Source organism: Boleophthalmus pectinirostris, unplaced genomic scaffold (genome assembly GCF_026225935.1).
Source record: "Boleophthalmus pectinirostris isolate CB_2022bp ecotype Guang Dong unplaced genomic scaffold, ASM2622593v1 HiC_scaffold_14, whole genome shotgun sequence".
Classification (NCBI taxonomy): Eukaryota; Metazoa; Chordata; class Actinopteri; order Gobiiformes; family Gobiidae; genus Boleophthalmus; species Boleophthalmus pectinirostris.
In genome coordinates, this window is record NW_026571047.1 from 24,834,084 (window position 1) to 24,848,058 (window position 13,975).

General features: G+C 36.5%; 1 protein-coding gene across 2 annotated transcripts in view; it reads right to left on the minus strand.

Moving 5' to 3' along the window:
- The window catches only part of mta3 (metastasis associated 1 family, member 3), a 52,351-nt gene extending 39,476 nt beyond the window's left edge, over positions 1–12,875 (minus strand). For both annotated transcript variants that reach the window (XM_020940678.2, XM_055150234.1), the window contains exons 1-3: positions 12,649–12,875; positions 3,285–3,352; positions 1,290–1,383 (exon numbers count right to left, since the gene is read on the minus strand). In XM_020940678.2, coding sequence (XP_020796337.1) covers positions 1,290–1,383; positions 3,285–3,352; positions 12,649–12,676 — 190 coding nt within the window. In that variant the 5' untranslated portion in view covers positions 12,677–12,875. The remainder of the gene's footprint in view (positions 1–1,289; positions 1,384–3,284; positions 3,353–12,648) is intronic.
- Positions 12,876–13,975: the final 1,100 nt, after the last annotated feature.

Genomic DNA, 13,975 nt, shown 5'->3' on the forward strand with positions numbered 1-13,975 from the left:
GCTGTGCAGGAAACTTGGAATCAGGGTTTTTGTATCTGTGATAAGCACTTTGTCGTGGCAAAAATGCTAAAAAAAAACAACGTAAAAATTATCTTTAACTTTACTAACATGGATGTGTAAAAATATCAAAATATCAATATATCGTAATACTAAATTTGATGATACTGTATTGATATCGTGGGCTGTTATATCGATCAAGAGTATTTTTGGTAGCTTTTAGCCTTTTTTTGTGTGCTTTTTTTAGTGGAAGGAAACTCGTTTATGCAATACACTTGACATATTCAGTGTTTTGATGATTAAAATAGATGTGTTTCATATTAATTTGCACAAGTAGTGGTTTAACAAAGAAATATTGTTGCTAAAATGGATTTAAAGTATTGTATGCAATATCTTAGACTTAGACAAACTTTACTGATCCACAAGAGAAATTATTTGGACACAGTAGCTCACACAACACCATACACTAAAGCAGGGCCACATACCTAAACACAGATGAAGCAGAGGGCTGATCAAGGGCCGGTGACTGGTGCTCAGTACAGTGAATAATTGAAATATCTGCATGTTTAACATGTTAGAATGACCTTTTATTCACCCTCCTCCTCAAAACCACACACTAAATATTAAACACTAGCTTTATCAAGGTAGATTTTTAAAAAAAAAAAAATCCAGTAAAAAGTTTATTTTTAATTGATGCAAGTTCATTTGGGCCAATTCACCTGGAAGCCTGAGGGCCAAGAAAGAAATGGTTTGAGGGCCGCATTCAGCCCACGGGCCATAGTTTGGACAAGCCTGTACTAAAGTAAAAAAAAGAGTATAAAATAAATTATCACATATATCGCCATATTGTGACAATATTGTGTCGTGAGCCGTGTTTTGAGTATCGTATCAAATCATGAGGATCCCTGTGATCCCCAGCCCCGTTTACTAATACTGTATTTTACCCTACTTTTATATCATATTTTTATAAACCACACATTGTTTCTAAAAACTTTGTTGCTATCCAAGTTTCAGTAAGACCATTTAGAATATGATGAATTACATTTTGGGAAAAATATTAAAAGCAAAACATTTTATTGATTACAGTGTACTGTGTTTGTTTGGGTTTTTGGGTTGTTTCATTTCCAGTCAGAACACATGAATTATTTAGAAGAAAAATAACAGTTTCAAAGTTTGTCTGGGGAATGAATAATTTAAAGCCGTTTTTCATTATTGAACTACATTATATAATCAATCGTCTCTTTGCCGCTCACCCACTTTTACATTAATCAAAATAAATTAAAAAGACTCACTCGCGTGTTTGTCTGCGAGCTGAATGAGGCTGTGTGAGATGTCTCTTCTTCTGTAAAAACACACGACTTTGGCCTCCACATTTCCGCTGGCCGTCTGCAAACGAAAACACATAAATAAGACATTAAATACAGCATATAACTGGGTTGAATTGTTTCGGAAAAAAATAAAGTCCTTATAAAGTTATTTTATTGTCTGCGAACTAGGTATGGGCATTCGATGAAATTTTCTCGATTAAACATTAACGTTTTTATATAATAAGTATCATCATTATTATTACTATTACTAATCTGCATAAATAAACTCAACTTTACAACATGTAAACCATCACCACTGTAGAGTCACATCAACCCGTTTGACATTATAATGTGTTTAATTCAGATTTGCGCAAGTCTTACAGAAACAAAACTTAAAACCGCATGGCTAATTTGCATCAACAAAGAGAAAAAAATAAAAATTAATTTAAAAATCGCTCGTGCGCTGATGCGGTTCAGCTTCTGTCGGACTAAAGGACACGACTCAGTGGAATATAGGTGTCCTTTCTGTGACAGAGGGATGTTGATGCTGAAGGTGAATCTGTTCTGTGTATTGCAATGTTTTCAAAGATCTTATGTGTGCAGGTTTAGCTCTTTATGTTGCCGTAACCGGAATAATGTGTAAACATGCACCATGACGAAACCGGGGATACAGATGTGCATGTAAACACACTCACTGAAGGGTACACTGATCTCCAAGGAGGTGCCAGAGCCCAAAAGTGGGACTGAGGCCGCAACTCTAGTGTTAGCGCTGTCAGACGCAGCTTCATATCTACGCAAAGAAACCTACTAGGGATGGGCATGATTAGTCGATTAATCGATAATTGATCATTAAGAATTTCATCGATTACGTTAATTTTAATAGACAAACTGAATGCAGGTTGCTGTGTGTAGAGTGACTAAACAGGGGTTCGTACATGTAGCTCTCTGCACTCAGAAGGAGCGAGACACAAACAGTCGGTGAGTCTGTGAGTCCATGTGCAGTGTACAAAGCAGCACATATGTTTCGGTGTCCAGGGGGCTTTGCCTGAGTCATGTCTTTTAATCCAACAGAAATTGACCGCATCAGCGCACAAGAGCTGTAGTTTTATCTTCGCTTAGTTTATGCAAATTAGCGATGCGGTTTTAAGTTTCGTTTCTGTGAGAGTTGCGCAAAACTGCATTAAACACATTATAATCTCAAACGGCTGATGTGGCTCTAGAGCGGTCACGGTTTATATGTCGTAAAGTTGAATTTATTTATACAGATTAGTAGTGCAGATAGTAATAATAATGATGATCATTTTAATATAAAAACGTTAATGATTAATTGATAATCGATCGTTAATTCTTCCGACGATTGATTAAGAAAATTTCATTGAATGCCCATCCCTAAAACCTACATTCGGTTTGTCGATTAGAAAAGAACGTAATCGACGAAATTCTTAATGATCATTATCCATTCGTGGACTAATCATGCCCATCCCCAATGCGAACCAGGAAAAAAGATTGCTGTGCACCATATAACAGCTGAACGTTTCGGGAAAATAAAAATCTAATTATAAAGGCATTTAAATCGTCTGTGAACCAGGAAATAAGCACTTGTAAAGTCAATGTGTTCACATTTTTAAGACAATAAAAATCAGGTACAGGACCTTTAAAAGGGCCTGCCGTCTTTGTAGCAGTGCTTTGTGGGACTACAGCTTCTCAAAAAAATTTTAATCACCAGTACTTCATTCCATTTTTGAATCCAATCCAAACATAAAAACACAGGGAAATAAATCTCACGAGATCTTGTTCCATCTCTTACATGAGTAGTCTAACCTGTCATAGGCACTTTAAGCACGCTAGTTCTGAACAACATCGTGAAAAAAACATCTCCGGTTTCATCTTTCACCAGATCAAAACACAAATTCTGGTTGGGTAACAAAGGCAGAGGAATCCAAAATATTCATCTTTAGGCCACAGTGACTTTGTTTGTACCTTATTCAGCTCTTCTATCCGGCGGATCAGGTAAGGGTTACTGGAGGAGTTCTCGAAGAAGACGTAATCTGCAAAAGAAAATATGCAATGGTCCATTAAACCATCCATCACCACATCAGAAAGACAACTTAACATGTCAATAAAAACAGGTCAGATTTGGTTACAAGAGAGTCTAAGGCAGGGATGTGTAGAAATATCGATATATCGTATTGTTTAATGTGATGATACAGAGTACTTTTGGTATATTTTACTCAATTATTTTGTTACAGAGCTAGTTTTGTTGCTTGTTTAGTGAAACTCGTTTATGCGACACATTTGACATTTTCACTGTTTGATGAGTAAAATGGGTGTGTCTCATATTTACTTTGCAAAGAGGTGGTTTAACAAAGACTTTTAGTATCACAGCCAGGAGCTTTTATTTTTAATTGAACCGCATCAAATCGATTTGAAATATATTGTATCGAACCTAAAGTGCACTGTATCAAGTTATGTATCGTATAAGCAAATTCTTAATGATACTCAGCCCTAGTCTAAGGTTGGCAGACTTGGTTTCTACCACTATAATCATCTAATTACAAAAGTGACATGAGTGGTAAGATGCAAAATTGTTAATATGCAAATGATTCAGACCTGTGACCTTTTCAACTTTTAACGAGGAGGAACTAAAAATTGAAATTAACAATGTGGTGACTCTTTATAGTTTAGTTTTTAGTGAAAGTTGTCTGTCACGGTAACACATTTCGAAGCACGATACACTGCTTCAGAGAAATAACAATTTAACAAGTATAATATTGAAACTACTTCATGCAACTGACACAATAACAGTAAAGCAGGATTATTCTAGTAAAGACATTTTTAAATATACAGTATCACTTGAAGGCCTGAGGAAATTATTTATTCAAACTACTGCTCAAATCTTATCGTATTACAATAAAAATGAACAAAAATCTCCCCAATATCGCAAAGAAAATGTACCCATGATAAATATTAAACACCAAACATTTTTAGATTGAGCTTTCATATATTGAACAATAAGTCTTATTCTGACATTTCTAACTATTATTTGACTATTTTGGAAGAATTTACAACGTAAAATTGGTGATTTTTCTTTTATTTTGGTCATGATTCCAACCAAAATTTTGGTTTATAGCGGTAGAGAAAGTGGACTAGCCTTCTCTATTGCATTTCCATACATACTATCTTTTATTTTATTATTTCTGAAGGACTTTATAACATTTTTGGCAATTATTCCAACCAAAATACTTGCCTAATTAGGTATAGATTAGAGCCCGACCGATATGGATTTTGCTGTGGCCGATATGAAACCGATATAATTGGAGTTGGAGCTGCCGATAGCCGATATAATCGCCGATATACTAAGTGATGTAAAAATTCACTGTAAATGTTGAATTGTTTAAAAAACTTAGGTTTGGCTCTGGTGGATTTTAAATTGGGTTTATTTAGGCAACATTTATTGTTATTCTGCCTCTTTACATCATATTTACAGACAGTAGGTTGGCTTAATGGCATTTTTGCATCACATTCTAGACACTAGTGATGGGTATTCCAGTTCTTTTTAGAGAACCGGCTCTTTTGGCTCGGCTCACTAAAAGCTGCTGGTTCTTTTGGCTCCCAAGTGGCTCTTCAGATTGTTTTGTTGCAATCAGGACTGAACCAGGTCTAAACCAGGACTGAAAAAGGACTAAACCGGGACTTATTTATTTTATGCTAAACTACAGTCAAATATGCTCGTTTTTTTTTTTTTGTTTTTTTTTTAATCCTACGCAAATTTCTCAAAGTTTCGTTTTTAGCCGCTGCCGCTGTCAAACCACGAATCACGTGGCGTGAAGAGAAAAAAAGTGAGAGAAAGAGAAAACACGGCTCCCAATAAGGATCAGGCTCCTGTCGTTCCCTTCAAAGAGCCGGTTCTAAGAGTCATTTCGTTCGCGACCGACCCATAACTAGTAAAGAAAGTAGCGCTATTAGCCTTTAGCCGTAAATACGTGTGCGCCGCGATAATTAATTATATGCGCAAATGTTATAATTCACACGTCTATTCACAGCTCATTTACATATCAGTGCAGGTCCAGTAGCAAATAGCCAATGTAGCCAATTTAGAACAGACCAATAGAAAACAGACTGTTTATGTGCGAGACCTACAGCAGCTAACCCATACAAATGACAAAAACTAGCTTCAGAATCGACATAGTTCCAACACTCACCGCTCATACAGGCTCCTCCCACATCACAAGTCTGCACTAATAAATGTCCTTTTAATCCAGACTCAAACCGATTGTCCGTAAAAAGAATATAATCTCAGTGTTTGGATCCATGTCTGCGAGTGTAAACAAACACACGTGAGTGACGCGACTCTGGTGTGTTCAGGGACAGTACGGACACACACAGACAAATGACTCCGTAGATAAATACTGATGTGGAGCCACATATTAGGACATTTATCTGTCTGTAAATTGGATTAAATGAACAGAATGTAGAGAGTCTAAGCTTTATAACGAGGTATAACATGCCCACGTGAAATATCGGCCCCTATCAGCAAGCATATCGGTCGATAGCCGATATGCCTAAAGTAGCCATATCAGCCGATAATATCGGCCAACCGATATATCGGTCGGGCTCTAGTATAGATGGTGGACAAGAATTTTTCCATGCTTCTTTAAACAATTACCCTTTATCAGGCCATTTTGGAAGACTTTACAAATTAAAATTGGTGATTTTTTTTTTGGCTTTATTTTACATTTACTCATAAATGTAGTTTGGGTCAGAGTTCAGACTTTGAGGGAATTAATACTGTATGAAAGAGAAATAAAAGCGAAATGGAAAACTGCATCGCAACTTGTGATTAATGCCTCCAACGAAAACAGTTTGATTTTGTTTTTGTCATATCATCCGTCATTTTGGCAAGCGTCGACGGGAAGAGTAAAGAAAATATGTTGCATTTTTATTCAGGGAAATCAGCGACTGCAGACTGAAAGTAGCTATTTAGACATAATAGCTGCACAGGCTGTCTGCAGTGTTCGTTAAAATTCAAGAATTTAGTTAAAGCTTCATGCAGTGTGCCACTTTCACTACGCATTCAGTTGTGGTAAAAGGTAGGTCAGCAGAGGAGCATGAAAGGGCTCATATTATGCCATTTTCTGATCTATGTAACGTTTTTCCTCATCAAAAACAGACCTGGAGTTGAGTTCTGTTTCATTCACACATGTTTAACACACAAATCCTGCAAATTTAGGCTGAGTTCTTCTGAAAACACTCCACTTTGCGATGTCATGCGGTAATACAAGAAGTGCTCCACTGTGTTTTTAAACTCAATACACCTTCACTAGAATCATTTGAATAATCTCAGCTCTGGAAATGTCACTATCTACTCAACTAAAAGTAAAAAAAGCAGCTGTTAACTTCGAAACTACTATTGCATGAGATCGCAAAGTGGAACAGAGCATTTTGAACTTTCACAGAAAGTCTAATAATAAAGTGTTACTCAAACATGTGAGTGAAACAAAACGCAACTCGAGGTGTGTTTGAGGATGTAACAGTATTCGAACGATGACTAAAATCTCACAAGAGTCAGTTTTGTCTATTATATGACCTTTAACTAGAATGTGTGCAAGACCCTGGACCAAAACTTTGAGAAACTGTTGTGATCAGAGTTTTTATTTATTGTGTTTATTCTGATCGAAGCCGGTCTGTGGTCCAACAGAAACACACGGAGTCCACCAATCACACTGAAGTGTGAACTCTCACGAGAAAGCAATATAAGGCTACTGAACTGAAATAAACTCCAAATCATGAAACATACTCTAAGAATACCTTCCTTAGGCTTGCCATGACAATTACTATATCAAATTATGGCTCAATATATTTTGGGGCTCTAGATTTATCGTGTTTGGTTTTTTTGCAATAGTGGAGAGATTTTTGTTAATGTTATTAATCGTAACATGATCAAATTTTAGCAGTAGGAGGTTGAAAAGGTTATTTCTCTCACTAATTATTGCTTCATTATGCCATTTATTAATTGCAGTGCATGTGTTTTAATTACACCGTCGACTGGAAAATGGTTAATTTGGTTTACCATGCTTTCTTGTGTCAGGGGCATAAAATAGTTTGAATATTATTGAGTAGTAATAGTAGTAGGAGTAGTAGTAGTCGTTGTCTGTTAATTTCGTTTATCTTGCCTTCTTGTTATTGTGTGTGGCATAAAGTTTAAATATTAGTGAGTAGTAGTCGCAGTTGTCGCAGTAGTCGCAGTCTGTTAATTTGGTATATCTTACTTTCTTGTTATTGTGTGTGGCATAAAGTAGTTTAAATATTATTGAGTAGTAGTAGTAGTCGGAGTCTGATGAGTCTGAGTCTGTTAATTTAGTTTATCTTACTTTCTTGTTATTGTGTGTGGCATAAAGTAGTTTCAGTATTATCATGTAGTAATTGCAGTAGTTGTAGTAGTAGTAGACCAAAAACCGCACAAACTTCCCATCAGCAGATAAGGCTCCCTGGTTAAAGCACTTCTTCAGTTATCTTTGCCGTTATTACAGTAGAGGAAATAGGCCTCCTACAATAAATACTACCTCCACTTCAATATATGATACATCGAACAATATATTTTGGCAGTTAGTATTTATCGGACTTTTCCTTTTTACTACTACTACTTTTAGGAACTTTTTATTTGCATTTTTCAGTTCTAATTATATACTATCTTATATTAACCACAGAGTTCCCCATTTTTTATACAAGACTATGGCGGTACAAGCAGTCCATGTGTGAATCACTTTTCAATACAATATATGGGAAATAATGTGATTTTTTTGGTTCTACTGATAAAAAAAAGACTAAATACAAATAAAACATAGTTACATCTATAGATTTAAGACAGGGGTGTCCAAACTTGTTTCATCAAGGGCCACATATCTAAACAAAGACAAAGCAGAGGCTGATCGAGGGCTGTAGACTGGAGCTCAGTACAGTGAATAATTAAAATATGTGCATGTTTAACACATTAGAATGAGCCATCAGTCTATTCATGCTAAGATCCTTAAAACCACACACTAAATATTAAATATCTGCTTTATCAGGTAGATTTTCAAAAAAAAAAAATTGCAGTAAAAAGTTAATTTTTAATTGATGCAAGGTAATTTGGGCCAATTCCCCTAGAAGCCTGAGGGCCAAGAAAAATTTGTCTGAGAGCTGCATTTGGTCCACGGGCCATAGTTTGGTAGTTCGGACACGCCTGATTTAAGACAATAATCCAGGCAAAATTAGGGGCAAAAATTAGACTATAGGAAGACATATGCTCTTTTATTGAGAAACACTCAGGGTTCCCAGTCATGGAAATCCTGGAAAAGTCATGGAATTTTAGTATCTCTTTCACGCAACTACAGCGTTCTGTTAAGTTCTCATTAGGCTATTATGATTATTTCTAATTATCTGCACCTTTTGTTTAAAAGAGACGACAATAAATGCACTGACAGGATTTTGAATGTTAAAAAATACCAAACCACAAGGTGAGTGGAAACATTTCATATTTAGCCCTAAAAGTGTGGTCAATTCTACACATGTAGGTGCTGTAAAGTCATGGAAAATTCACTTTAGGTCATGAAAAAGTACCAAAATTGTACCTGTGAGAAAGAGTGTGAACCCTGAACACTATTACAAACTACTTAAATTTTGCATTCTTTTATTTATTTATATTGTTATTATTGTACATTTAGAAAACTTTTGGAGGATAATTCTGCTTTATGATATAGTTCCAATATTACAATCTTTCATCTATTAACTAGAAATATATCAAACTTAAAAATGTGTTATCCTGACAGGTCTATCCATAGCCGTTATTACAAAAGATGACAAAACAGAAAAATCGAGAATGTACATGCAAAATTAATTCTAACAAAGCACAAATGTAGTGACTGTCAGTTTTGTGAGCCTCTCCTTATAGGTTTAGATTCTGGTAAAACTGGAAAAACACCGTTATAATTGGGCAGTGCAACAAAAAACAGAGGACACAAGAGCCCAGCCCTCTGTAACGTGCTAATACCCCCACCCCGAGGGAAAACGGCACTATAAACTTTACAGGAGCCTGCGGGGGGCATGACAACAAGGCCACGAGACCGCCCCATTTTAATGCATATAATAAAGTTAGACAGCCACTTTACTGCATTGTCCTCAGTGATAATGCATAAGGACATCATTTACCGTCACAGTAGCTCAATCAAAATTTAAAGAAGGCCTGTCAGGATAATTACAATATCCACTTATCGTTCAATACATGGAAGCTGTAATAATATATTTTGGGGCTCTATAGTTATCATGGAGGCCTTTTCTTTGCAGTAGTGGGGAGATTTTTTTACCATTTTTATCTAATACCATAAGATTTGAGCTGGAGAGAGTAGAATAAATAACATCTAAGTCTAATTATTGGTTTAATTCTGCCTTTTAGTGGTTACAATTGAGGCTTAATTATACAGTCTATTTAAAAACTGGTTTACTGGGATTATCCTGCTTTGTGTAAATAGTATAAAGTAGTTACAATATTATAGTTTACGGCAGTATATCTCTGTAGCATTATATCCGTTTCAAAATTTGTTATCGTCTTTTAATTTGGCAAAAAGTGAGTTTGTGAGAGTCATTTTTACATTATAATATTTGTCTAAACAAGACAATTTTCAGAAACAACGCATTCTTAATAATCTAGACACCAAATTCTACTTTATCATACAACTCATCAGATCTCCACTGCACACTGCAATTTCTGAATACATTTGTAACATTTAAATCAATTGAATATTTCGTCATGAAGTAACAAGGACGTTTAAAGTGTATAGGTAAGCCATATTAGCAATCCATAAATAGATCTTGAGCAGTGGCCAGAGAAAGTGTCGTAACTTGTGCACTCAATAGGCCAATGTCGACTATTCTCACATAGGTCACTCTGTATATTTTGTATTTATGCTTAGTCAAAGTCAGTTTTCTCTCTTAACACCTTGCTTTTTATTTGATCAGTTTAAAGTGCGATCACTATAATTAACCATGTTTTTACATTGCACCATGCCAAAGCACTAGCCTGATTCATCAGCCGGTTTCACTTCGTAAAAACTGACCGCGCAGCATTAAAATTTGTTCGCTTGATGGTAGGTGGGTACTTTTTAATTTTAAATTTAACCAATCCTTGTTATTTGGTCGTGATGTATGTAATGCGGGGTTAACTGGTATATTAAGCTTTTCCCAAATCCCGTAGGAAGGAGGACAATAACGTCTTTCCCGTTGATAAAATTGACCAAACATTCTCTTTGTTCCGGCTTTAAATCCTCGATCTCAAGAATCATTGCCAACACAGAATGTATGGCTCTTTGCTGATTGGCTGGTGCCCGAACTCGCACTTCCGAGGTTTTTGCAAACCGTCTAGTGTATTCCAATTCCTGACCTAGTTGCTGAAGAAAAATTAAACTGATCAGAGGAACTAGGTTGCGCCAGTCTGGCTACCAAAGCATATTCCTAGACTGTAAATTTTGTTCTCTTACAATGACAATAAAACTGATTCTGACTCTGATAGTTAGATGTTTTCAAAAAGTCAATATATCCTATGTAATCACAATTAAGTATACCTAAACACAATCAAAACCAGATAGACGAGTAAACCAGGTTCATCATATCCAAACAGTATAAACCATATCATTGTTGTACTGTCTTAATATGACCTCATGTATAAAGCTGAAATTGTATTACTAATTTTTCTACTTTAATTTGACTTGTACATATACATTTATATAATTATGTCTTATTTGAAACCTGTCTCTTGCCATCTTATTTAGAATTTATCAGGGGGGTAACGATATCCAATTCTCATGATACGATTATTTTCAGGATATACATCTCACGGTACGATATTTATTGTGATATTTTATGGAGGCGAACAAAACTGTTAACTGTTTTTCCTCTTAAAATGCCTTGACAAGACTTAATCCAAAGAACTACAGCTTGAAAGTGCTTATAACTGTTATTTCTTCTTGTAGTCTTCACTGAAATGCAGCAAAGGATCATGGTCTTTGTAGTTCCCTTTGTCTTTTTTTTTTTTTAGCTATTGCTGCACCATAACTCTTGATTTAAGCAAAAAGACTTCTAATTCGAAATATTGTGATAGTCCACGATATTATTGTGAGAACTTTTACGATACAATATCACAATATTTCGGTTATTGTTACATTACTACCATTTACATTTTTTACTCTTTGTTATTATATTATATTGTGGATCAATAAAGTTTGTCTAAGTCTACACTCGATACTAAACTAGATCGAAACAGAAAGAAATAGTTCTAGTTGAAAATGCTCTGAGTCAAACATTCCTCAAGTCCATAGAGTCAAGAAAGTTCACCAAGATGCATTTAAAGTTTAGAAGTTATAACACAATTTACTTAAAGCATGGATGTAACTGAGTAAAAACTGCATGCAGGGTGAGTGAATTAAAAGCCTAAGTTTGGTCTATTTTGATCAATAATGTTCATGTGTGTGCTGTAATGCAAAGAAGCAACGCATTGGCAAAGTGTGCAGATTATAATGGGCCAAGAAGAGCCATGCGTGTGCGTAATTCCTGCTCATTTACAGCCCAAAACACAGACTGCAGGCGCATTGTCAGGAGAATAGTGGGTGTTAGGTTTTAGTGCTGGCGACGCAACGACGCCATGAAGACAACAATTTGATGGTTTTCTTCAGACTGCTAACGAGCTAGCTAGCCATTCACAGCCAATTTGTTAATTAAGCAGGTCTGGCGGGTTTAAAAGGGTTGTGTGATGGTATGGCGTGGTTTTGAGGGGTTAATATCAGGGCTAGACGTGCGTTTTTGCGTGCAAGAAGGTGATGTTAACGGTAATGAGTGGGTTCACGGCTGGTGCTAACATTAGCTAAATACGGACTGATGGCTGGATGCCAGAACAGCAAATACAAAGGCAAGCTTCAGACTGCCCGTGGATGCACAAAAACAACATTTTGCAAACACACGTGCGCTCTAAAAAGTCCTCCAAATCACCAAATCCAAAGTTGGTCAGAGTGTGATCTTAAACAATAGCGACTTCAAGGTGTGCAAGGCTAAAAATGTTTACATTGTCAGCGATTAGCAACCTGGCGGCTAGCTACTGTGGCCACGACAAATGCAAGGCCCGACCCATTTTGTATCCCAAATATTTAGCATTTTTCACCTTTTTAGACAAAATTAATTAAGCTACACGCGCAAATCGCATCTGCATTTCACCACAAAGCCAAACAAAAGCAGTAATATCAGCACAGATTACGAAGTTACACCCAAAGTGTGCAGGTTAGTTTGATTAAAAAAAGAGATCCACATTGACATAGCCTACCTCCGACCCGGTACATGTTGGCCGCCATTTCTGCCCTCCCGGAGTGTAAACCATAAACTACAATAAATTAATAAAAGCGATAAAATTCTTAAAGGATAAAACTGGAGCGGGTCGCGCGGGGAAAGCGGCGGACACTCCGGATGTAAAGCCAGTACGGAGTATTTTGTGAAACAGTGGCTGCGGGCCCCCTCCTCCAGCCGCCGCTCCGTGAACTCAGCCGCTCCAAAAGAATCAAACCCGAAAAACCACCCACTGCTGACGTCACGAGGGGCGGCGGGGGCGCGCGCCGGGCGGGCACGAGCACGCACACCTACGGCCGAGGCACGCACGGTACACCTGTGATGGATGGACAAGGAAGAAAAAAAAAAAAAAAAAAAAAAATCGATAATTGATAGATAAGATATTTTAGCTAATCAGTTCACTGCGATAAATGCACGTTTCTCTTTTTTTTTCTTTTAAGTTGATAGCCTAAACTCTACTTCTAAAATAACTATAATGCGTATACTTTTTTTTTTTATTCGAAGCACGTAAGGTACACCTGTGTGATGCATAAATAGACAAAAAAAAGTTCAAAATAAATAAATAAATTAATTATTATTAATAATAATAATAATAATAATAATAATAATAAATCAACAAGATTTTTTGGCTAATCATTTGACTGTGACATGACTATGTTGCTTATTTTCTTTTTGCGTATTCGAATAAATTGTTGTTGATGGCCACATTACTTTTAAATGTATTTATTTATTGATTTATTATTTTCTTCCCCTATCAAAAAAGTGGGAAAATGACGTATCTCCTGACCAGAATACAAATAAACCTTTTAAACAAGCCTGAAGTCACAGGTCAGATCAGAAGTTGTCGTATGGTGAGCACCAATTAATTAATACTTAATAAAAATCATCTTATTAGGCCTATATGCAACCCATAAAACGATGAACAATCAGCAGTTGCCTAAGGCCCAATGTGTCTATTCCAAAAGATACTTTCCTCCTCCAGAGAGAGGCATTTCCAAATAACCAGGCCTTGTAAATAATTGAATTGTTTTCTAATGTAAGATAAATCACAATATTGGGATCCCTAATGTCTAATTGAGACTATTACTATCCAATAAACATCTGTGGTTCCACGGATTTCCATCGTGGCACGGCCATCTCTCACTTTGGTAGCGCTGTGCCAGCCGTGCGTAAAAAGCGCATCTCTCTCCATCAGCGCCTCCCTGCATCCGCGTGCGTGAGTGTGTTGTGTGCGCGTGTGTGACATCAGCGAGGGGCCGGGCTCGCCCTGTGTTCAGAGGGAGCCTCCTCAGACTTCAGAGGCAGAA